We start from the raw sequence: 24,477 nt of genomic DNA on the forward strand, positions 1-24,477 counted from the left end.
GGTACTCCTTAGAGCTGCAGTGTCTTGGGGATGGGTGCTGAGACCCAGGGTTGCTGGGGGATGCAGGAGCTGATTCCAGAGGCAGGGATGTACAGCAGGGCGCAGTCCCCGCTCGGCCGAGCCTCCAGTTTGAGCTGACGGGCTATTTCTGTGGGTGCTCGGTAGCATGAGCATGGGAGGGAGGGCAGGGACTGCTTCTGGCTGGCACATGCCACGGGACACACAGCTCCCGGTCAGCGCAGCAGCACTAAACCATGGTCATGGTGGTGTGTAAACATGAGGGGTGATGTTACCCGGCAGTCAGCCTGGCGCCGAATGATAGAGCAGAGGTGTGATGCTTCTCCGCTTAGCAGTACAAAAAGAACAAACCTCATCTATCTTAGAGTGAGAGCGCCATTGTCCCCTCTAGTTAATTTTCATGCACTAAATACTGAATTCTGGCGGAAGCGATGCTGCACCTGCTTTCCTCCTCCTCTGCGTCCAAGCACAGATGCTGACACCCAGTGGCCACGGAGTTTCTAGCGCCTGTACGGATGGAAAACTTCAGCAGAGATGCCTCAGCCGGTGAGATACAACTTCTGCATTTTCATTTCCTCAAGTGCAAGAGGAGTAAAGAGCTGCTGAGAGGTGCCAGCCTTGTTTTATGTCTTTCAGCCATTGGCCGGTTATAGTGGTTGAAACACTTCAAAATCTTGCATTCAGAGGCCAGTCAGAAAAATGAAAAAATACAAGGATGGAAAATGAGGAAACAGAAGGTAAAACTGGTTTTCAAATTATTCTCTTGTTAGTAGCTTGAAATAGACCTCAGTGAGAGAAGGAGGGTGATTTTGTGAGTTCGGAGACCTTGGCATTCGCCTTCCCTGTTTTGCTACTTCCCCAAAGCAGTTAGAATATGACAGATGCAAATTGATTTTACATTTCCCTGCAGCATGCACAGGATCATGCTTTCATATGTTTGACAAGTATTGACATTCTCTAGGGAAAAAAAAACTCTGTAGGAAAGGTTGCTTTTTATTCTTCAACAAATGGCTCTAAGACTTTATCAGTCAAAGACAGAAAGAAGACCCTAAACTCAAGGGTATGCAAAGGAGTCCTCTTTGTATGTTTGGCAAAGACATGCCTCACCAGACATGCGGGGCTAAGATGGTAAAAGCACCAGGGAACCCAGACATGAGCAGGGAACAATAAGAGCAGAGTATGCCAAAGGAGGAATTTTGAAAGTGCTTTACTGAAAATATTAATTACGGGCTACAGCAAATGAATTAAACCACTGTAATGCAAATATTGTGTGAAAGAAATACATAATTAGTGTAATTCTATAAACAGGCAAAAAAAGCGTACTACTGAAATTCTAGCAAGGCTCAGGATGTTAGGAAGGACTAGCAGCTGGCCACCTATTAGGATTAAATTTTGCACATGCTGCAGATGTGCTGCTGTGAGAAAGGGGGTGGGGGGTGTCTTGCTGCTGCAGCGAGGACCCTCTGCCAGGGTGAGTTTGGTGAGCGGGGAGCCCAGTTTTCCTTACCTAAACACTCCTGTAAAGCTGCAGCATACAGATACCATAAGTAGATGTACTTAATTTATCACTCTGTTACTAGGCAGGTTTCTAGGCAGGCTTAAGCCTAACTTTTACATTTTGTGGTTACTGAAATAGCTCTGATCTTTTCTGGGGTGAGGTCTAGCTGCAGAGGTACAACTTCCATTCCTTTGCCACCTCTTACCTGCACCCATTCTCTTTAATTCTTCTTTCCTTCTTACCTCTTTTTGGACAAAATTAGACTAAAAACTTTAACCCACCTTAAACCCATCCAGGAGGCCAGGGTTCCCACACCATTCTTCCCACTCCAAATGCCTGTGCCCAGCATTCCCACATGGTGAAATGGGTGAGATCACATCAGATGTACCCAGGGCAACAGGGTGGGCTCTAGCTGCCCGCCTCACTTTTCCTCTGGGGGAAGTTCACAATGTGCTCATGTGGTTTTTAGTAGATGTTTAAACTTCTTAAGAGGTTGGCAGAACATCAGAGGCCTACCAGGAGTTATTTCCAGTAATAGCAAATCTCAATGGGACTCTTTCCAATAGTTTTCTCTAGTGCTTTTTCTGGTTTTAACCATTATTATTAGTGCAGTAACTGTTGCCCTGGTGGCAGTTCTGAAAACCCATAACCCAAATGCTACCCAGTTCAGTATGTGCCAAAAAGTCCTCTAGTTCCTGAAAGTACCCAAAAACCCTAGAACGAGCTTGGCTGAGCATCTCTGCTCACCTGGTGTTGCAGAGCAGCACATCCAGGCTCGGTCCTCCCAGAGATTGCCCTGCCCTGATGGCCTATCGCTCTGCAGGGAGGCACACACAGGCCAGCCTCCAGAGCAAGTCAGAGCAAAATATTTGCACTGTGCCAGCCAGGGGCAGCTGTGGTGAAGGGCTGTGCCCCTTGTCACTGCAAAAATCCCGCTGGAGACCAGAGGGGGAAGGAAGGGGACTCTGCACCTGGCAGGAGGGCACCGACCAAAGAACTGCTCTCTCCCATCACACAGAGGAGGAAATGCTGTCCTGAGCCTCCTGCATCTGGCCTGTTGTATGAACCATGCATTCCCTTGAATTGCTCTGATGAGCATGTTTTGGAGATGTCTGCAGGCCAAGTGTCCCTAAGTTGGGGTGGGGTGCTGCTTCTGGGCCAAGCCAGCTTTATTCCTGCTTCCTTTTGCCTACTGTGTTAGATCAGTCAGTGCCTTGCAAGTCCAGCTCCCTTCTCCAATTCTAATGATGTGCTGCATTCATCAACATAAAACACAGTATTTCAATGCCTGTTGCATGCTTATGGGTATTTTTAAATGTAAAGCCATCCCATGCTGGCTGGCCAGAAGCCCCAGGAGACAGTAGAGGCAGAGGTTGTGTCTCATCAAAATAACAACAGCCAGGAAACTTCATTTCTGCTCCAGTCTGTGCATAGACCATTTTTTTTCTGGTGCTCTCCTCCTTTGGTTGCTCCCCAAATAACATTGGGTTGTTGCCCATTTAGCAGTGGAAGCAGCTGATAGTGACTGAATAATTTTGCAGTTGGATGTGTAAGACAGCACTTGCTGTGTTGATTGGATTAGCATGGCTTTTTACATAGCTGATTGACGCAAACTTGATTTTCTCACTGAGCTTCCACTGTTCACTAGAAATTCCCAGTTTGAATTAATGCTTCTGCAAGAAAATATGTTTTCTGGGTTGTTCAGATGAAATGAAAGCACACTAAACCTCTGGGTTTTAGTTGGTTAGTTCTTTGACCAAAAAAACCCAGAATGGGCTTGGAGGACAGTGTCTCATCTAATGCTGACTTTTTTTAAATTTTTTTATCATCATCATAAAGAATGGTTCCTTAAAAATCAGTCAGCAATCTCATCAGCTGAATACATGGTGCTGAGAGACATCTTGGGTGCTTCATGGAATTCTAGTACCAGTGCCAGCTTCCTAGAGAAGTTCCCACGCTGTCTTTGCCAGAGTAACCCTCACTTCTCTGAAGCATCTGTCCTTTGCAGTAGCTGTGATCATGCCTTTTTACAGCAAAAGTTTTTCTCTCTAGGCCTCCCCACTTCAGCTTTGCAACATATAAGGCATATCGGTTAACGAAATAAACAGTTCACAGGGCTCACATTCAGCATTCAGATGCTCTCAGCAGACTGAGTATTTGGGAGCTAGGAAGATGTGGTGAGAGCGAGGTGGGGTACAGTGGCTAGATGCAGGCGTTTGTACCTAGCATTGTGAGTGAGGTGCTGCCCTTCAGCGTGTGTCCTGTTGACAGATTTCTAGAGTCCTTAAATAAAAAACCAAACCCACAGAGGAACATGTTATCTTTATTCATGGCAGTTTCCACTGCCTCCTTTTTCTCCCTTGTCCTGTTACCAGAAACGGCTCACTCCAGAGTCAGTTTAAAACTCCTCCAATGTTTTCCTGAGCCCGCTGAGGACTCGACTTGCAACAACAAGCCCCGCTAATGGAATCAGGTAGGGAAGACCCACGTGGGCTATAGAAAGCTCAGGGCTTCTCAGCTGTCCTTGGGATGATGTTCTAAGAGCAATCCATCAAACACAAGTGGTATGGTAGTTGCAAGCAGAGTTAGCATCCCACCGATGCATGCAATGGCTTTCCTGCTGGGGATCTGAAATGGGCACAGACTGTTATTCCCAGCACCAAGAGTCAGCTGGGGACACACTACAGCATCCTCATAACACATCGCTGCATCCCAGTGGCAATGCAGGAAGCATTCGCTTTACACAGTTTTCTTGCTAGCATCTACACTTTGATCCAATTTCATAAACCAAAACATTTGAAAGGTGGATACAAAACAAAGATGGAGTGTGTGTCTCCATGCATTCAACTACCAAGTCTCTGAGGACAACACACAGGTATTTCTATAGCCAGTTCTCCTTCATCAGTGATGCCTTAAAAGGCATATTAGAAAAGCTATCTACTTGCTTACACTATATGGTCATTAAGGAAAAGTTAAGTTATCAGTACTAGGGGATCGGTTCTCTCTAAGTGATCCTTCAGACCTGAAGAAAATGTTATCAATACCAATAATTTGGATATGGGCAAATTCATCCACTTCATCTGCTTTCCTCATGTGCCGTCATTGACATGAATGCAAATAACTGGGATGGGAGCACAAAGAGAATGAGGCCTTAGCCCATAAAAATGGCTTTTCTTTAACACAACCACTACAAATCTCTGCTGCATGAGTGGTTTGGGGCAAGATAATGCTACTATTTATGCTGCTGTGCATGCAAGTAACTTTCCTGCATTTAACAGAAGTCTGAGCTCGTATGAGCAGGATTTGGGTCTCTGCTGTGAGTTTATGGGTTGTTGTAAGGCATTTCATATCAGGAACAGCCACACTTACAAGGTTGTTTCCTGAAAATAAACTCTTGTTTGATGTCCAATCTTAAAGCATCTATTAACATTTGGCACTTAATATTTAATATGTTTTAATTTCTAACTGTAGTCTGAGACACCCACATAAAAGCACATTGCATGAACAGGCTGCCTTGGTGCTTACCTTTTCTTGCACTGGCCAATCAACATAAATATTATGAGGCTACTTGACAAACTCAGAATGACTGGAATGAGGATAAATAGCTGCTTGTCCTCTTTTCTGGACACTGCAAAGATAAATGACAGCAAATAAAAAAATGCTAGCTTCCAGAACGGGTCATATTACCTCTTACAAAGCTTGGGCTCAGATGCAAACTCAGTGTGTCCACATTTGTTACCCTTTCTTTCTTTGTTTCTTTCTTTCTTTATTTATTTATTACAGATACATCCAGGTATATGTTACTGTATAGGGTAACATATCAGCATAACATATATCCTGCACACATATGTAGGCACCGCTATGTGCCTCTTCCCTGCCTTCTGCACCTTGCAGCAGAGCCAGTGCACACAGGGACAGCCCTATAGAGCCTATGGGGTGCAAAGGTGCTGATCCGTGGTGTGGGGCAGCCAGGAGGATGCCCTGTGGAGAGACACCGAGTAACACAACACATGCCCTCTCTTGCAAAGCAGTCACTCCTCCATCACAGCTGTCCTTGTGCAGTGGGGAAAGGTGCTGGTGCAGAAGCATTAATATTTTGGGACTCGCCAGCTAAGTGCACTGGAGATGCAAAGCTGTAGGAATGGCTGTGCTGGAGCAGGTTGACACTGTAACTAAACCAGGGTCCCAGCTCCAGTGCTGGACACCAGCAGATGCTCATGGCAGCCACTGGCACTTGGTCCCAAACAGGCTTTATAAAGGATGTAAAAGAAATGCTGGTTACTTTGGATTCCATACCGGAGAAACACTCCTGCGTCCATTCACTCCAAAAGCCCTGGTCAGCACAGAAAATATTTGTTCTCCCCCTGACACGAACACATGAAATGTGGCTTTGATTTGCTCTGGAAATTGTTAAAGCAGTCTCCATTTGGGTTGACACAGACTGAGAAACAAAACAGAGAGAACAAATGTCAAGGAATTACATGTCACCACCAGTAGTTCTCTGGCATGGCCAGATGTTTCTGAACATAATCTCCAGGCTCTGCAATCCCTTGGATTATGTTTTGGCAGTTTTAAATGATTTCATAATAGTTTTGGACCAGCTAACGCCAAGAAGATGACAATGGAGACGAATCTGAAAATACATACATTCTGGGAGGCACCATCGTGTATGTTGCCATTTCTGCCTGTTAATTTATGGAATCTTTCATTAAATTAGCTAAGATGACTCATGTAGAATATAGCAATAAAAGAAAAAATTTCCTTCAGATGCCCCCTATGATTAATTAGTTCTTGCCATTTTTGCTATCAAAACTGCACCTGGATAATGCACAAGAAAAAAGCACCATGCATAAAAGACATGTTGTGTCCCAGGCCACTTCTTTGGAGAGACGGAATTATAGTTTCATTGGACCACCATCACCATTTCCATGATGACAGCTTTCCGAGGTAACAGGCTGGAGGCCTGAGAAAGCAATTGCTCAGAGACTCATGCCGGGATGTGTTACTGCTAAAGCAAATGCTGCTGCTGGAGGTCAGGGTGTTAAGTAGGAGCACATACAATGGAGCAGCTGGTCAGCACCAGACAATGTCTCTGCACAGTCCGTGCACAGGGTAGCTAACACCCCATCTGCAACTCAGTGCGAACCCCAGTTTTCCGGCTTGCTTCCTCGCTGCCGGCCATCAGGCAGGGCCCCCCACCCCATTCCCCTCCCTGCGGCACAGTGCGTGCCGTCCCTACCGCCCAGGCAGCCTTGGCCTCCTCCAGATCTTCTGCCAGCTGAACCTCGTACTCCAGGCACTGGGGCGGCGTTTCGCCACCCGGCGGGCCCCACGCCACGTGGAGCTCCTCAGATGCCGACATGGAAACCACCAGCTGCTTCGGGGGCGAGGGCTTTGCTGGGGGGGCAGGGAACACAAAGAGAGACGGTCAGGCGGTGAAATCGAACAGCTTCTGGTGGGAAAGGCTTCAGTTAATCACCGCCATCCCCTGCCCCTTTTCCCTGTTGATGGGTTTTCTGAGCTTCCGTTGCTATCAGCCATGATGCTGCAGGAGCAGGATGTCACTGAGGCTGGAGGGTAGTATTTTTATTTTAACGTGACACGTGGGCTGGGCTAGGTCCATTGCTCTGAGCTGCGGTGCAGGGGTTTTAAAATGCTGGGGTGTGAGTGCTGTGCTTGGCACCGCTGCGCCCTGGCGGTGCGGCTGGCCGCCCTCCCTTTGCTGCGAGGGCAGCCTCGGCCCCTGCAGTAAGACACTGCAACAGTGTTGGCCTGACGCTCTCTGCATCCCAGGAGAGGCTCTGGTTCATGCCAGGTGCTGAAAACCACACATGAAGCACATGGCAGCACTAATTGAATGCAGAAATCCTGCTTATTAGCCCAGTGGCTTAACTGGAGGACTAGCTATTTATCTCCCTGGCATTTATATGTGGGTAAATGCATCAGCATGGTAAGTGCCTATAATAAAGAGTGCATATACTGGGTTATACATCATGCGGTGTTTTGCTTCCTTTCCCTGTCTCTGATGGGTTTGAAATCCACTTTTGCTCTGGCAGACCCCATCACACCTTGCACTCAATTCTCCCCAGCCCTTAGCTTGGTTTGAACAGAAAATCCCAAAGATCTCTCCTGTGGTTGCAGGAGCAGAGCAGTGGTTTCAATTCCAGCAGGAGTAAATGAAGCCACCTCTGTGGTGGTGCTGCTAGAGCCAAAAAACCCACAGCTGTTCTGCCATCTGCCCAGCAGACCATTTATGTCCCAAGTTGTCCAGCTGCCAAGCACAGCACTTGGAGGCACCCACTGATCCTCCGGGGTGGGTGCTGAGTGGTGGTGCTCACTTGCAACCACTGCTGGAAACTGAAGTCCTGTGTGGCACATGCCACAGTCCCTTCTCCAGGGGGAAATCCACCCAGACACATTACAGCCACCCATCTACAAGAGCACACATTTGTTTGAGCCCCCTTGTGCAAGACGTGAGCCTTGGGTGCGTGGTGGCCATGCGGGTCCCCAGGAAGAGCCCCGGTGCTTTCCTGCCAGTGTTACCTAGGTTGTGAAGGCGAAGGGTGACATACAACGGCCGTAGCAGAGTGGCTGCTGCTGAACCATTGACACAAATGCTCAGATCCTTATATTCTGCCTGGCTCAGATTTTGCAATATGCAGCCGATGTTTATATCATGATCCTGAATATAGTCATCACACTGCACTGCATGGCTCAGTCCCTCGTACCTAGCAATGTATTAGGAAAACAGAAAGAAAAAAAATAAACACAGAAATGGCAGTCACTACTTGGATAAGGCCTTTTTTTAAGATTGGACCTGTCTCGAGTATTGCCTATATCCTACCCACATTTTGCCTTTCACAAGTGATCCAAAGCACAGTGTTATGCATCTGTCACCTGGACTACTGCTATGGGAAAAGTGTGGGGAGAAGAAAAAAACCAAACTAATATGCACAGATGGCTTCCCAGGTTGGTTTGTAGGCTGTGTCAGCCTCTCCCCATGCCCATTGCTGGAGCACAAGAGGCCTCATGAGGTGCCACTGTGTGAGTGAAGCCGGGGCAGGATCTGGCCCCTACTCACAGAGACAGCCATCCTCCCATGCGGCACTTACAGCAGCATCAGCCACCAACTCTGGAACTGCAGAAAGGTCTCCTCCCAAGCCAAAATGCAGCGGTTTGTGGCAGGTGACATGTCCCATGAATGTAATGAGGGTTAATCAGCTGCTGTAGCTGATTGCTCGTAGGTCCCATGCATCTACATGGACATGTAATGGAAACCCAGGGGTGGGAGCGAGGAAGGGTTCTGCTGGTTATTAGCTAATGTGCAACCACAACCCAATCCTCTCAACCTGCCTCCTGTCTTTGGGGGCCACTCCCCAAAGCTTAGCTGCTGGCCCCATCCTGGAAGTACTAAGTGGTGTTTCATATTACCTTTTAAGACTCCTGCTGGTTAGTGCCTGGTTTTGTTACAGGCAGTTTAAGGGTGGGTTTGCTGGGGATTTTTTGTGGTTTTGGGGTTTTTTTTTAAGGAACAAATCATGAATTTCCATGGTTTCCTTCAAGCAGACCTTTGTAGTTAGCAAAATGTTTTTAAATCAGTGTTTCTGCTTTGAAGACTATTTCCAAGAGTTACATGGAAACTCTTTTTAAAAAGCAGCTATGATTTTCTACACATAGCCAAAAGGTGTGAAACCCAATGACTTCCTAACTAGTCATCCTTACCATAGTGTCATAGGAATTGAAGCACAAATACAGCATTTACTTTGCCCGAAACCACTAAGTCTGGCTTTGTTTTTCTTGCAGAACAGCATCATCAGGCAGCAGTATAAAAGAAATGACTGAGAAACATGCATTATTACTACCTTTCGGCAGCATGTTTGCTTGTATGAAATGTGCTAAGGCTATGAAAATATATTTGAAGACTAAATCTGTCAGTTGCCAAGAAGCCCTGCTCTTTGTATAGGTTTCACTGAGCTTGGTAACCTCCTGCTGAATCCTATCTTATAGAGATATATGCACGGTGATCAAGGGAAATGTGCAGCCAGAATAATCCAGGTGTGTTCAGCAAAGGGAAAGCACAAGGCTTCGTGATGGACAACATGCAGAAAGCACTCCACGGATGTGAATAAAAGGCAAAAGAGGAAGGGAGAAGGCACTCCCTGTAGAAGGTCAGCACAAGCCTGATTTTAAGAAAGGAAGCAGGGATTTGGTATTTCCTTGCCCGAAGGCACATGTTGCTTGGTGCATTATTTCTGCTCATTCTGGGTGGATCATGTAATAGCATTGCCTGAGACATTCACTTGATTGCTGCCTGAATGTTTTTCTATTTTGCTGAGACATACCAATAATATAGCCCATAATGTACGCCACGAGGAGCGAGGAGACCTGGTTGCCAAGTGCACTTGAGGTATTCCCAGTCATGATAGACACAGCGAAAATTCTGAACCTCTGATTCCAGTTTTCCTGTCAAATGAGAAGGAAATAACCACTATTTAGCAATGTACCAGTCAGGCCCAGCAGAAATATCATTTTACATCTTTGAACAATTGTGCTGCAGTTGAAAGACAAAAAAGCAAAAGAAAAGGCCAGTCACCATTATTAGTTTTGCTGCCAAGTGCTCTGTTTCCTATAACAGCCAGTTCACTGTACCTAGAGCAGAAAGATGCATAACTGACCTTTTCATTCAGCCGTGGAGCTCGCGCAGGGCAACCCAGCAGAGCCAGGGTAAGGGCAGAGGGAAATGAGCCCCAAGGATCCAGTAACCACAACCACAGCCAGTGGAAGCAGAGATGCTCTGGTGCCTAATACTTCAACAAGCCCTGCAATGGCTTATCCACCCAGCAACCCTCAGGCCAGCAGTGGTTCATGCAACAGGCTCATGCAAAGTGCAAAACTACACCAGGTGCTGAAGGCTGCTCCTAACCTTGCAATGGGACCTGAAAGGTAGCATAAATCCAGTCACTTTGCACCTCCACATCATCAGTACACCGTCCTTCCAGCAGTGTTTGCACCTTCACTTCAGCAGTCCTGCTGAGGTCAAATCCAACTCTGAATTTTAGCTTCCTAGTAAAAATAACCTGGTTGAAAGACAGACTTTATAAGCACCTCTTTTGTCACTAAGTGGACTGCAGAATTAGCTACCATTGCTCCTGCTCTAGCTGTGAGTAGGCTCATTTGTGTGCTTTAATGGTTCTTTACATTTCTGTCCTGCTTCTCGTGCCCAGTGCTTCTCCAGCACTCTCGTACCACCTGCTCTGCCCAGCCTCGCTGGCTTTGAGTCCCTCCACCTCACAGGACACCAGCAATGACAAGACAGAGCAGACTGTGGTTCAAGGGATCCCCACCAGCCAGGAGCACCGGGGAGGGTCTGGCGAGGAGACCACTATAAATCCAGATAACAGGCACTTGTTTGTGATGTGAGGTAATCAGAAACAGAAGGAAGAAAGAGTCTTGTAACTGATGGTTCCCACGGGAAGCACAACCACACCCTGCGAGCACGGAGCAGCAGCCAGGCAGCGCACTGCAGGCTGAACGCCGCATGCCGTTGGGCTTAGCCCTTTGTGGGACTTTTTGAGCAGCGCCTCTAAAGGTATTTCTTTTTTTTTTCCCTCAGACTTACTCCCCCTTACTTTACGCAAGGGAAAAATAACAAGAGTTGTTGGCAAGAGTTAGAACAAATGACGAGAAGGAGAAGGTGTCGCATTAGCCCAAGCAGGAGAGAAGTAATGTGCCGTAAAATGCATACATGTGCTGCAGCAGGAACTGCAACGGCACAGCCCGCAGTCAAGCTTTTTGTCAGCAGTCCTGGAGTGTAAGAAAGAGCCATGTTGAGCCATGTGTTTCTAACAGACATTGATGACTCTTGCTTCCACTGATGTCCCATGGATTTTTTTTCAGACTGACTCTTTGCAACCTTATCTGGGGTCAAGGTTTTGGCAAGGTACCAGAGGTGTACTTTTCTACTTTTTTAGATCTGCCTTGTATAAGATACTTTTATTACATGTGATTTATGGAATTGTTTTTTAAAGCTGCATTTTTTTTTTCCTCTGTGCTTTTTAAATCCTAGTTAAAATCATCATAGAAGAATCTGCACAGCTGCACACTGCTGTGTGGCTTGGAGTGTGATGTGTGTCATGACCGATATCAGGTCAAAGAGCCTTGTTCCATGCTCTTCCAATTACAAATCATAGCTGAAACAGCATGGGAGGTACCCTGCTCTTCCACCTCTGCAGGTTCCCATGGGATGGCTGGGCCAAAACCTGTTTGTGTGTAGCTGAGCACAGCCTGGCAGCCTCTTTGGGTTGGGGGGAAGGGGTTACAAGGGTGGCTCCCGTGAGAAGCTGCTAGAAGCTTCCCCGGCTCCAGGTCAGACCCGCCACTGGCCAAGGCTGAGCCCATCGGCAATGGTGGTAGTGCCTCTGGGAGAACAGATTTAAGAAGGGGAACCTGCAGTGGGGAAGGAGATTGGAATGTGAGAGGAACCCCTCTGCAAATACTGAGGTCAGTGAAGAAGGAGGGCAGGAGGTGTGCCGGAGGAGGGGATGCCCCTGCAGCCTGCAGTTGAGACGGCAGGCTGTCCCCCCCCAGCCCATGGAGGGGAGCGGGGGAGCAGATGCCCACCTGCAGCCCAGGGAGGAGCCCACGCCAGAGCATGGAAAGAGTGAGGAGTCCTCCCCCTGAGGAGGAAGGAGCAGCAGAGACAATGCGTGATGAACTGACCACAACCCCCGTTCCCTGTCCCCCTGCACTGCTGGGGGGAAGAAGGTAGAGAAATCAGGAGTGGAGTTGAGCTGGAAAGGAGGAAGGGGTTGGGGGAAAGTGTTCTAAAGTTTGGTTTTACTTCTCATTATCCTGCTTTGATTTGAATGGTAACAAATTAAATTGATTTTGTTTTTTTCCCCAAGTTGAGTCTGTGTTTTGCCCGTGACTATAATTGGCGAGTGATCCTCCCTGTCCTTGTCTCAACCCACAAGCTTCTCTTTATATTTTCTCCTCCTCATCCAACTGGGACGGAAGGAATGAGCGAGTGGCTTCATGGTGCCGGCTGGGCTGAAACCATGACACAGCCTTGGCTCTGCTGCCTTGTGCGGATGAAGCGGACGACCAGCTCATGCAGGACATGCCGAAACTGTTCACAGCAAGAGGCTGGGATCCACAGCACTGCTAACCCAGTGTGACTGCTCCCTCCCTCTCTCCCTGGTCTCTGGAGTTGGCAAGCTGTCTAGCACTCCTGCTTCAGGATTGTGCAAAAATCCTCCCTTTCTTTCAGGACACCAGTCTGTATTTTGGGTTGTTGGGGGACATCCTCAGCATTTTTTTCATGTGTTCCTCAGTACCTTGTGCCAACCAAACAGCTTACTGATGTGTTTCTCCTCTCCCCACTCCATTTACCTTCCTAATCCTGCAGCAGCTTTCATCTTCTAAGCACTCCCAAAATACATTCCTACAACTCTTCCTGTACTGTGCCTGCCTGCTATTGCGCTGCTACACATCAACGAGAGAAGACTGACAATTTTATCATAGAGCTGAGTTAGAGTCAACATATCTAAAAGACAAAAGTAAATGGGAATTAGAAACACCCTTCTGGATAAAGGGAATGTTAGAGCATTAGGCTAATTAATTAAATTTAATCTTTCATTTATTCACCACTTTGCATCCCTAAGGATCTGTTGACACTGCGTTTCAGTTCAAGCCCCGTAAAGACTTTCTAAAACGTGCAGTGCCTTTTACAATGAAGAATGCTACCACATATTATTGGATTATTTTTGGCAGCAAGCACCACACCCTCTGACAGAAATAGCCCCGTCTCTGGCTGCTGCTGCTGTTACATTTTGAAACACATTCTTATCTGGCAAAAGATTCAAATAACTGGAACAGTCTGGCTTTTTCATGGAAAGCTGGAACTGTTTTGGTACCACTTCTCCTTCAAATGCAAACATAAACCTATGCAGAAACTAAAGGCAGAACAATAGCCTGGATTTAAGAGGAGTAAACCGTGCTTTGTCTTACCTTCCAGTCTCTGTCACCAGCATTGCGGTATTCAAACCTGTATTTTACTGTGCATTCACTGAAGGTTTGTACATTGGGTGGAGGTTTCCACTCTATATCGAGAGAACCTAAGAGTCCAGGATCAGTGATCTGAAGGTCTTGTGGGGGAGCAACTACATTGAAAACAAAGCAGAGGGTAAAACAGAGTGTCAATGTAAAGAAAAAAAAAAAAAGTTGTGACATTTGAGGAGATGACAAATGCAGCTGCTGGATGTGGAGGGAAGCACTGCTGGTCCAGGTCCAGCCCTGGCTACTTAATAGCCTGTTCTCAACAAACAGACATAAGCTGTACTCCTGTCTACCCCCCGAAACCCAGTTTTTGCTGATGCTCAGAGGAAACACTCAAGGACCATTGAAAAGACACAAAGAATGCCACACTTTTTCAATTGACACTCTTTCAAGATGTTTTAAGCAAAACTACTGTTCTGGGATGACCTTTCAAGTCCTGTTTTTGCTTACTTTTAACTCCTAATGTTTATCACTGTCAGGACAAGTATCCTTGCAAACATTGTATTCAGCACATACACCAACATGGAATGACAGATCACAGCATGCTGTCAGGGAAATTTATATTCCTGAACTGTAACAGACACAAATCACCCATATTTCTTTAAATATTCCTTTCAAGTATATTGAAGATTAATGAAAAAAACAAGACAAAACCCATGCAGAAGCAGAAAAGCAAAGAGTTGCTATACAAAAATGTGCTTTTACAGTCAATCTGGCTTTTATTAAGCTATTGTAAGGTGCGGCCATATGTTAATAAATCAGCATATATTATGGATGAATTCTGTACTAAGACATGCTTCCTAAAAGCCCAGCTCTGTATGGACCTGTCATTCACGTTTCTTCTAAGGAAACTTTCCCAAATGAAACACACCTTAGGCAGCAGTCTTAAGATCCCACTTTACCCAGCATGAAGAGCTCCATGGGAGATTTGTTGTTACGTTAGATGGCAAAGTAAGATATCATGGCAATGTATTTAGGGGGGTGCTGTAGCAAGAAACAATAGACTACAATAATTTGGAGAAAAACTAGATTTTTTTCTATTTTTCTGTGTAACAAGTAAAACACTCTCCCTCCCACCAGCTGTGAGTCCCATGAATGCAGCCTGGACTCAAGAGGGTGGTGGTGGGCTTGCTCCAGCGCCAGGGGCAATGGGGCATGGCCCTGCATGTGCGACATCTTGTATTCAGCAGCCCCGTGTTCCTGCAGGAGGCGAGGGTCTGATCTCGCTATGCTACGACAGGCACAGATTTTCCAGCACGAGCAGAGGAGGGGGAATAGGGGCACGGGCAGCTCTGCCTGTGCAAAGAGAGCTCAAGCTGGGCTTTTGGTGACCATCAGAGGTAGGGGTGAGGTGAGGGCATCTCACTCACCTCTTGGGTCTTGGCAAACACGCAAAGGATCCAGCAGAGGGATAAGCAGCGTGGGGGACAGCAAGCCTGCGGGAATGGCGCTTGAAGACCTGCAGCGGCTAAAACATGACTGAGTGGCTCATCCAGAAAGGCCATTTATAGCCACGCCAAGGAGGGAAAGGGGAGAAGGCGAAGGGGTGTTCCTCCCACCGGCCAGCCCGGGCTGAGGGCCCACCAGGGCCAGCACGAGGGAAGGTTTCCACATCGCGAGCGCACCATGTCCTAGAGTCGAACCCTGTTATGGTGGCTGGCACGCGTAATTTCCATAACAGGCTGGCCGAGGAGATCTGCTGGCAGGGCTGCAAGCTGGACTCGCCTGCGCTCAGGAAGCTCCTCCTGAGTGGATAAATGCTGAGCCTTGCAGCTCTGCAAACAAGGAAGCAAAAAGCTACTAGCCTTTGTCATGAGCCTGGTAATAAGCTGTCAAGAGAGGTTTAGATTGGTCAAAACCAGAATTTCTTACTGGAAAGTTTCCATCCTGAGCTTGAACAAGACAGTACTATTTTTTCAAAACAATTGCAACTGTAAACAGCAGTTCTTGCAAAATAATTTTTGAATGGATTTCAGAAGGAATGGCAAAGCTTCTTTCTGGGATGTGGCTTGCGTTCTGGAATTTGATTGTTTTTTAAATGTCAGCACTGCCTCTTGCAGTTTCAATATTACATGACAAACCAGCTTCACTCACATCATTCATACAGAACACAGGACTAGAAATACTCTGGTTTGTTACTGAGTCTTGAAGGAAAGCTGCTCCTGAATGTTTCTTGAGGAAAAAACACCCAACAACTTCTCTACCTGATTTGCATGGCGGTGGGTCAGGTAGTGATGTGCTGGCTAGACAGCCGCAGCCCTCATGGCCACCCGCTCCTGGCTGCCGTGCACACTCACTTGAACATCGCAGCTTTGATGACGAACTGCCTGCTTATCCCCAGCTGCCTCCCGCTGCCTAGCCCCATGCCATGTGCTGCCTTAGGTGGTACAAGCAGCAGGCGGGTTTGCTATTTTCTGCCTATTTTGCCAGTGCAAAAATGGCAGCCTGCCACGTGCTCCCCATATCGTCTATGTCTGCACTTCTCTGTGATGGTTAGAGAGGTGCAGGCAACTTCTGCGTTTTGAGAAGCCCATTTTAAAGGCAATGCTGCTTTGCTTGGCGTGGCAGCGGCACGTTTGCTGGCAGCTTTCTATGCGTGCTGGCTGGCAGGACAGGAGCCTCTCAGTGCCCTCCTGGCCAAGTTTTCACCTCTCCACCATGCAGCAGCTGCAGCAGGGATGGCCAGACCTACTCGCCATCTCTCTGAAGAAGAAAAGCTTTTGGGTGCAAAGTCCCAGCTCCCAGAGGCCAAAAGGGCTGGAGCTGGTGGGTGCAGTACAGCAAAGAGGTGCTCAAGGGCTTGAAGCAAAGGGTGCTTGAAGTGCCATTGCCATGGATCATAGCTTGCAAAGCAGTATTTTTTTAGAAGAAAGTATTATTCTCCAATTATGGATAAGACTTGCATTTCTTACACCTAGCACAGTCTGTCTGTCTGGAACCACATTCAGGAGCATTTATGTATCCACGTGGTATTTCTATTTAATAACTCTATATCAAACAGTATACCAAAGGCAGCTTCTGGTCCTTTTGAAGTTACTCAGTAAAATATCCACTAAACACACAATATGTTTACACAATTGATTACAGGTTTATAAATCAGCCACTCGCTGTAACACACACAAGAAAAGCTTCAGTTGAAGGACTAACTTCATAAAGGGCCCCAGTTAATGTGAAGCCTATGTTATGCAGCAATGCGAACAACACGCCGGGTTTTACCTGTGGTGTGGGAGGAGGAGGAGGAGGAGGATGACGACACCACGCAGCCCCACACCAGTGCCACGGAGAGCATGTAAAGCCACCGGAGAGCCATTCCGAGGTAGGACGGCAGGGATTCCTGCTGGAAGGTGTGTGGCATCAGAAAAGCAGTCCTGCAGCACGTGTGCAAGGAGGCTGGAGAAATAAACCAGTGTTGAAAGGCTTCAGCACATCGGTGGGGCCCTGGCATTCCCTCTGCAGGGTGAGCACTGACAACAAGTGCCTTTTTACGTGTTTACCAAGTCTGATTAATCATTTCCCAGAGGACTTTTTTTATTTGTAACTTTTGGGGCTGACAACACATGGATGACTTGGGCTTCATTTGAAATAGTTTCTGGCTAGCTAAGCACATTCTCCGAAGGCACGTCAGCCTGTACTTCAGTCACCAAGCCGTCTGTTGCATGTCTTCTGTGGAAAGAGTAACGCAGCCAAGCAACTAACCTGCCTGCCATAGGAAGTGCCTCGGACCAATGGCATTTTCATTAAAAAAAAAAAGAGAATGCCTGAGCATTGCCTTATTCAATTCAATAAACAGACACATCTTATGCAGCTCTCACCAGTGCTTTTGGCTATCCTGTTTAAGGATTTGGTGTCTAAAAAGAAAAAAAAAAAGGAGATAATTTCCTTTCTAAGTCACTCTCCAACAAAAACACCCGAAATGGTAGGAATGCTTATGAGAAATCTTCTTCGTTGTCATGATAATTTTGGAAGGGGAAAAATTTCTCTTCCTGAGCAGGTCTGCTGGAGGGAGACTGAGAGGGAAAGAGGAGCAATTTCCAGGGGGTCTTTTCTCCTTCCTTCAGATTTCATGCTGAAGGTGGGTAGGAATCACTGTTTATGGACACAGCAGCCCAGCCTGCTTCCCTATGCCAGAAAGCACACGGATTACAGGTAAAAAGAATTTTTTTTTCTTTAATTTTTACATATAGATACAGGTATAGGTATAGATTAGATAGAGGTAGGGAGAGAGAGAGATCATATAGATTAGATATTGATATCAATCCTTCTGAAAGCTTGAGACCACTGCTTTAGCTCTGCTGCTGTAAGAAAACGGCAACATCTACGTGAACACACACTGAGCTCTTTTCAGATTACAAACTCGCTTTACATTGTCTACAGAGCTTGACTATAAAAGGTGGACTCCCAGGTCATGCTCTGGCATGGCTGCTTACTCCTCAGCACCTGTGGCTACAGTGCAACAATACAAAATTGGGGGTCTGCTGAAAGGCAGAGCTTCAAGACAGAGGGACCTTGGGAAATCTGAGGGTTGGGGCCAACAAAAACCCCATCATTTGAAGAAGAAGTGAGGAGACAGGTTGGGGGCGAGGGGGAAAGGGAGTTTAAATTAACCAGAAATACTAACTGGCAACACATGGCAGCAACTAAAAATACACAACAGTTTTAACAGCTAATTTTCAATTTAAATCAATATCAAATCCCTCCAAGTCCATTACATAAATGTAAGCAATACCAGTAATTTTTCTGTTTCACTGTGAGATGAGAACATATGGAGAAGTTCCAGTCAGAAGAAATGACCGGAATTACTTCCTAACATATTGAACACAACATAAAACTTGTGTCAGTACAAACCTGGCTGTATGCGTAAGTCTCTGCCTCGGAAAGGTCTCATAATTAAGTAGCAGGATGCAATGATAAGGAGAGCTGTCTTACAGAGCCGGGAAAAGCAGCAGCTATAACTCACAGCTGGTGAGTAACAGCATCCCAGGACTGTGCATGAATATTAGTGAAGGAAGCTTTTTCCATTTCCAGTACAATTAATTTTAACATATTCACATGGTTTCATAAGGCAAGTAAAAATAAACAAAGGCTTACACAGAAAGATTTAAAACCAGCAAAGTGCTCTTACCTGGACCTCTAAGTACATGGCAACCTGTCTGCCTCTGGAGTGCCGAGCTCCTCAGCAGCCTCATAGCTGGTCTGCTCAAAACTTTGCATTTGGTAGAAATTTGGAGGTTTTTAAAGAGGCCCGACTGTTCTCTTCAGGGATCAGATGCCACATTGCAATGTTACAGCTCTTGCCTTTAGACACCTTAATAAGCTAGCACCAGAGATGACACTGATTTATGAGGTGTTGGTGCTAATTGTTGCTATAACTGTGCTAAAGTAGGTCAAAAGTATGTTTGAAATGTTTAAATGACTCATTAAATGCCAGAGGCTGCCTGACCCCCTCGCAGCGGCGGCAGCACACAGCTGTCCCTGGCACCTGGGAGCCGCGGCCCACGCAGCATCTTAGTCCATGTAGCTCCGGCCAGTGTTCCCCTTGGGCCAGCCCCAGTTTGGCAAACCACAGCACCTCGCCCAGAGCTTGCTGGCGTTGCTGGCTCCGGAGACAATCCAGCTGCTCCTGCCCCTCAGGGCTCTGCAGAAAATACATAAAATTACCCATCCCCTCGCTCCTTTCCTGCGGACTAGGCACATCAGCACAGCTGGTCAACATGACCCTTGTATAGCCTTGCCTGTCACCATTTACTTCATCTCTCCTTCCCTGCATCACCCTGTGAGCCCTCCCTCACCCTCAGCCTGGAGCACCCTTTACAAGGAGTGGGTGCTTCAACCACACCTGGTTTGCCCCAGGTGAGAGCTCTGATACTGAATACACCTCGCTGAAAAAACATCTCATGATTCTTGTTGCTGGGCTAAAGGATCAGCTAATATATGGGTGGGTCATCTCCATGTTGCCTTGCGTGAGTCAAGGGAAGTTGGTTGCAGCAACTCCCCTCCAGGAGGGACAATAAAGGACGTTTCGGGAAGAGTGGAGGTGTGGAGTGCGTGCCCCAACAAGCAACAGGCTGTGGCTGAGGCTGGATCTTCCCATGGCCAAATTTAAGCATATTGAGAAACAGTTCAGACATACTAAGAACATGAGAAACAGCATCAGCAACCAAAGGAGGACTTCTCGTTAGGAAGAAAACTGCTCTCCAAGCACCTGTACAAGACTTACGCTATCGCTGTTTGAATTGATGCTCGAATGAATGTGTTATTGCTTCCAACTTGGAGTCAATGGGAATGTTCTGGACCAGCAAAGGCAGGATCAGGCCCCTTCCCAGCTGCCAGTTATCCTCTCCATTTCACTGTGCGTGCACAGGAAGATGTGCGCTCAGGCAGGGCAGCGCTGCCAGCCTGCTGCGTTGGCTGTGCAGACCTGAGGGAGGCACAGTCACTTTTCAGGTGTGAAGCCATTCCCATCACATCATAGCTATTTGGTTCTGGCTCCAGTAAGATGCTTCGAAGGTAGGTACCAATGGAAAGAGCATGACCATCCTTCACACTTTGAACTTTTTGAACTTTCAAGGCAGTTGTAAGCAAAATTTCAGAACCTTTTTACCTTTCACTACACTAAAGATAAAAAGTGATCCCATATGTCTGGTTATAGCAACTACCTCCCAGAAGAGACACCAACTGCTGTGTGCTGGGTGAGACCACAGCTTTGAAAACAGATGAGAGTAAGGAAGAGCACTTGGACTATGAAGACCAATTAGTCCTAATGGGCACCAACGGGAGGTCTGAAGTGAGGAACCAGGAAGCCCATGACCCACTACTATCCTGATCTGCAGTGTCATTTGGTTGGGAAACAGGCCCAGAAAGCCATGTGGGCTTTGCCCGTGGTTGCAGACTACTAGAACAAGTGAACAGCCACTTGCTTTTCATCTTTCCAAAGCAAAAAGCAGCAGGAATGGGTAGTACAAACCCTGTTGCCTTGGGCACCCATGAATTTTGAAGGTGAGGGGGTTATGGGTGAGTTCTCCCTTCGCTGCAATTACACAGTGCTGGCTGTTTCCTTCCTACTTTCTGTGAAGGATGGACAAAAAAAGTCCCTTGTTGCTGGTAAATGTATGGCCCTGCTTTCAGAGTTATGCAAGATTAGGATTTAACATTCATGTATTTTCACTGTGTAAGCTACTTAAGCCGAAAAGGTCGCACTGGACAGATCATTTGAAACAGATGAGAAACATATGCCAGTAGGGTGAATGCCAGTTCCTGAGTGCTAGAACTGGGTCAGTTCCTGAGAAAATTAGGTTGGAAAAAACCATAGTTGGGATTTGCAACAATAAGGCTTCATGACACAGCCAGCAGCGCTGGAGCACCCAGGGAGGAGCAGTGAGTGGAGCTCCTTGCTGAGAAGCGCCTGCCGGTCCAGCCTCCTCCCACCACCCTCCTGCCTAAACCAGCTCCCTTTGCAAACTACAGATGCTTTTCTTGTCCCCTCCTTGTGCTGGTACCTGACGCTTGTGGTGCGTTCCTCCCCTTGCCAGTGTTAACGCAATGCCCACGCTGGTCTGGTCCGGGAGGAGGAGGTCAGCTGAGGGCAAGCTGGGGAGGATCCATGCCCTGTTCCAGCGATGCCGAGTGGAGGCACTGCCCGTGGGCGGGAGAGAGAGCGGTGGCTCAGGGCACAGCTCTGCAAAGGCCACGTGCTCAGACCTCGGCTTATTTTGACCTTACTGGCTGTAGCTGCCAGCAATGCCCTAGCGAGCTGTGGGAAACAGAGGGCAAATCCCTGCACGTGCTGGACCAGAGCTTCGTGGCCTGGAGCTCAGGGCAGGGACAGGCAGGCCATTTGCATCATACTAACTATTCTGCAAATGGGGTTAAGTTGCAAAAAACTCCTGCGTAAGGGGAAGGCAAGCTCATGGAAGAAGGGCATAATAAAAACATACCCGCTTCGGCTCACCAGCAAGCCCCGCACGCAACTGGGAGGGTGCCCTGGCAAACCCCCAATGCACCGAGCTGTCCCCAAGCACCGTGGCTGGCATAGCTGCTGGCTGGGCTCAGCCACCCACTGCTGTGCCCTGCGCCCACCTTTCCCCGGAGCCCCATGGTATCGGCAGCAAGACACCCCTGCGCGCAGCAATGGGCAAAGCCACGGGGATCTTTTTACTGTTTGCGTGGCTGCCTTCCCCATCTCAACTGTATTTGGAAGCACCACTGACTTGTCTGCTTTGCTCACAAATGAGATTTTTGGGGGTTTATCAGCCGGGTGAGTGATCCTGAAGTCACTATGTGCTCACGAACATCTTGCAGGAGCTTCGTCCTCCTCCAGGAGCCTGGCCAGGTCCCAGAGCCTCACAGCTGCTCTACAGGGCCAAGATTAATAAAAGAGCTAAATCCCAGGGAAGGAAAACTTGTAAAGGTGCCTCCAGGCTGAATAAGAGATTTCAAAGACCAGAGAAGCCCCTGGGCTGGGTCCTTAGCCTCTGACAGTTATGCTAGGCAGATGGGTGCAGAAATTAAAAAGCACTTCTATAAAAATCCACTTTGAGTATATTTGAGGAAATAAAGGAAAAGCAGCATTGTTGCTGAAACGTTGCAAATAGCAAAGCAATTAGCAAAGCTCATTACTGGAGCTAAGTCCAAAAAATGGGCCAAATCTCTTTTGGTTAAAATATACTTGATACAGTCATCCCAGTTGTGCTAAATTGGTTCTGTCTAGCAATCCCTTGCCTTCCTATATTAAAATATGGGGCTCTGATAGTTCAGAATAAAAGCTTTCAACTTTGCAATTCAGCTCCATGTTTAGAAGTAGCTTCCTATTCAAAAAAATAAAAATTAAAAGGCTCCAGCTATGAACAGACCATTTGGTACTGAACAGCATGTTTCATTTGATCCAAAGGGTTGGTTTTGAAATTGCCAGTGGCATGAAAAATCAATGACTTGTAAAAGGCTCTTAACTGCCTCATGTTTCAGGGAAGCCGGTTTCTTTTATACAACTTGCATTAAACAAGCTCTTTTCAAGGCGCCGGACTAAGAGCCTCTGCAATTCCAAACAGACCTATGGCCTCCAGCACAGCATTATGAATTGCACCAAAAAGGGCATGTCACCACGAAGAGACATGCTAGGAAGAGGAGCATGGGGCAGTGGCGACAGACTGAGTGTTGCAAGAAAAATCCCCTCTTTGCTTTAATAAATTAAACACTTACTGCTTCCATGGGACTTCAGGAAATCATGGAAGGAATCCAGACTCTCTAGCAATGCCCAGTGTCAATATTTATTCTTGTGGTGAGTGGAGACCTCAGTTTTCCCTACTTCTTTGCTGATGGCTACTGTTGGGGACTAATCCTGGCTTAGATGGCATCTCAAAGAACGGACAGCAGCTGTTTGAATGTGCCTGTATCATGTAAGCCAACAAGGCGGCTGCCATAGAGCTGGCACCGCTGAAATCTTTGCTTTCTGTAATCAATTCTGTTTTCAGAAAGGTCCGTCCAGCCAAAAGCCAAATGTCACACACTCCCTCTGCCTTTCAGCTTACTCCGCTGCAGGTTACCTGCTGCATAAGAGGCAGCCCTGACTCATCCTGATCATCTGGGTTTTCTGTAATAGCTGATGAAATGGTGTCTGTGCAGACAATGTCTCCTGCCTTGGGAACACGCTCTGACTGAAGCATACACAACCTGCTGGATTCTGTCTTCACATCACACCAAGTCATCGTCTTCTGCTTCTCAAGCAATTTCTTCCACAACCTGCGCATGCCCTTTGCCCACACATGGACTTGCTCTGACTCTCCCTCCCATGCAGCTGGGCTTGAGCTGGGGGTTTAGCAGAGCCCATGAGAATAATTTCATTCTTATTGTGGCACAGTGGTGGCTTTTAATAAACAACTCGGTGACTAGGTTCTACCCTGGCACACCAGTGCACATAAAATTTTTGTAGAAAAAAAATACGAGGCAGGCCAAGGAATTAGACAGCATTGACCAATGTGTAGGCGCATCTGGGAACCAGCCTGCGGCAGAGATGGGCTCCAGGGGCCAGGGATGTGCAGGGAGGGCTGTGGGGATGCTGGGGACCAGCAAGCTGGAAGGTGATCCGGAGCACAACTGGGCACACCAGAGCCCAAATTCTGCTGCTAAATGCACCAGGGCATTACAGGAAGAACTGAAATAAAGACACAAAGCTGGCAGAGCAACAACTGCTAATAAATGGGCCACAAATACATCCAGACAGAAATGCAAAAGAAGCTAAAAATTATCTCCAGAACAGGAAGGCTCTGACATAGCTCCCAGCAGGAGCTGGGGGGAAAAGAGCCACCCTACATATGCCTGCAGACAGAGCTCCGCTTCACGGCTGCCCTTGGCAGACCTGGCTGGTCCCAGCATCATGAGCACCGGGTGCACCGTGGTCCTGTGGCTACGGCAGGCTCTGCCAGGGGATGCAGGGTTTATGGGAAGATCTGTGCATCCCTGGTGCCCAGGAAGGTGCCATTTCTCCTGTTCCTCTTGTTCCCCAGCGTCTGCAGACTCGGACCTGTGCTGCCCGGAGGCAGTGGGAGCTGCTGGCCCCATACGGGGAAGCCCAGAGCTGCTCCAGGAACACTTTCTGTTCCTCAAGCAAGCGCAGACAGAAATAACACCTCATACCCATCAGACTGAGCTGTGAGCCTGTCTGGAGCAGAGAACCTGAAAACATCCAAAGATAAATTGCTCCCATCCACACTGTCCTCCCCTGTCTGTCCTGCAGGTCGGGCAGGAGCCAACCGCAGCCTCCTGGGCACCAGGCTGTGACCGCGTAGTTGCTCATTTAGAGTTACAAAACAACTTTCATTTGCTTCTTCCCACCAAACCCATCAGCTCCCATGGGTGGATACGTGGGTCCCCCAGCCAGCCCAGAGGCTGTCTTAGGAAAGACCGAAGTC

At 47.5% G+C, this 24,477-nt stretch overlaps 1 protein-coding gene across 1 annotated transcript; it reads right to left on the reverse strand.

Moving 5' to 3' along the window:
• Positions 1 to 767: 767 nt before the first annotated feature.
• Positions 768 to 18,889, reverse strand: LOC142043195 (interleukin-13 receptor subunit alpha-2-like). Its single transcript, XM_075054068.1, has 10 exons — positions 18,696 to 18,889; positions 16,790 to 16,963; positions 13,526 to 13,677; positions 10,440 to 10,593; positions 9,859 to 9,979; positions 8,060 to 8,244; positions 6,756 to 6,913; positions 5,813 to 5,957; positions 5,042 to 5,144; positions 768 to 4,144 (listed from the first exon to the last, which is right to left on the reverse strand). Exons 1-10 carry the CDS (start codon positions 18,757 to 18,759, stop codon positions 4,102 to 4,104), a joined length of 1,299 nt encoding a protein of 432 aa, XP_074910169.1. The 5' UTR covers positions 18,760 to 18,889; the 3' UTR covers positions 768 to 4,101.
• Between the last annotated feature and the right edge of the window lie 5,588 nt (positions 18,890 to 24,477).

The sequence above is a fragment of the Buteo buteo genome, chromosome 22 (assembly GCF_964188355.1).
Source record: "Buteo buteo chromosome 22, bButBut1.hap1.1, whole genome shotgun sequence".
NCBI lineage: Eukaryota > Metazoa > Chordata > Aves > Accipitriformes > Accipitridae > Buteo > Buteo buteo.

Excerpts from the sequence above, each read along its gene's own strand:
- LOC142043195 (XM_075054068.1), bottom strand. The coding sequence starts at position 18,759 with ATGAGGCTGCTGAGGAGCTCGGCACTCCAGAGGCAGACAGGTTGCCAT. Across the intron at positions 9,980-10,439 it reads CTTTCAGGTCCCATTGCAAG|GAAAACTGGAATCAGAGGTT; the intron begins GTTAGGAGCAGC and ends CTCATTTGACAG. Across the intron at positions 6,914-8,059 it reads CCTTCGCCTTCACAACCTAG|CAAAGCCCTCGCCCCCGAAG; the intron begins GTAACACTGGCA and ends CTGCCCCCCCAG.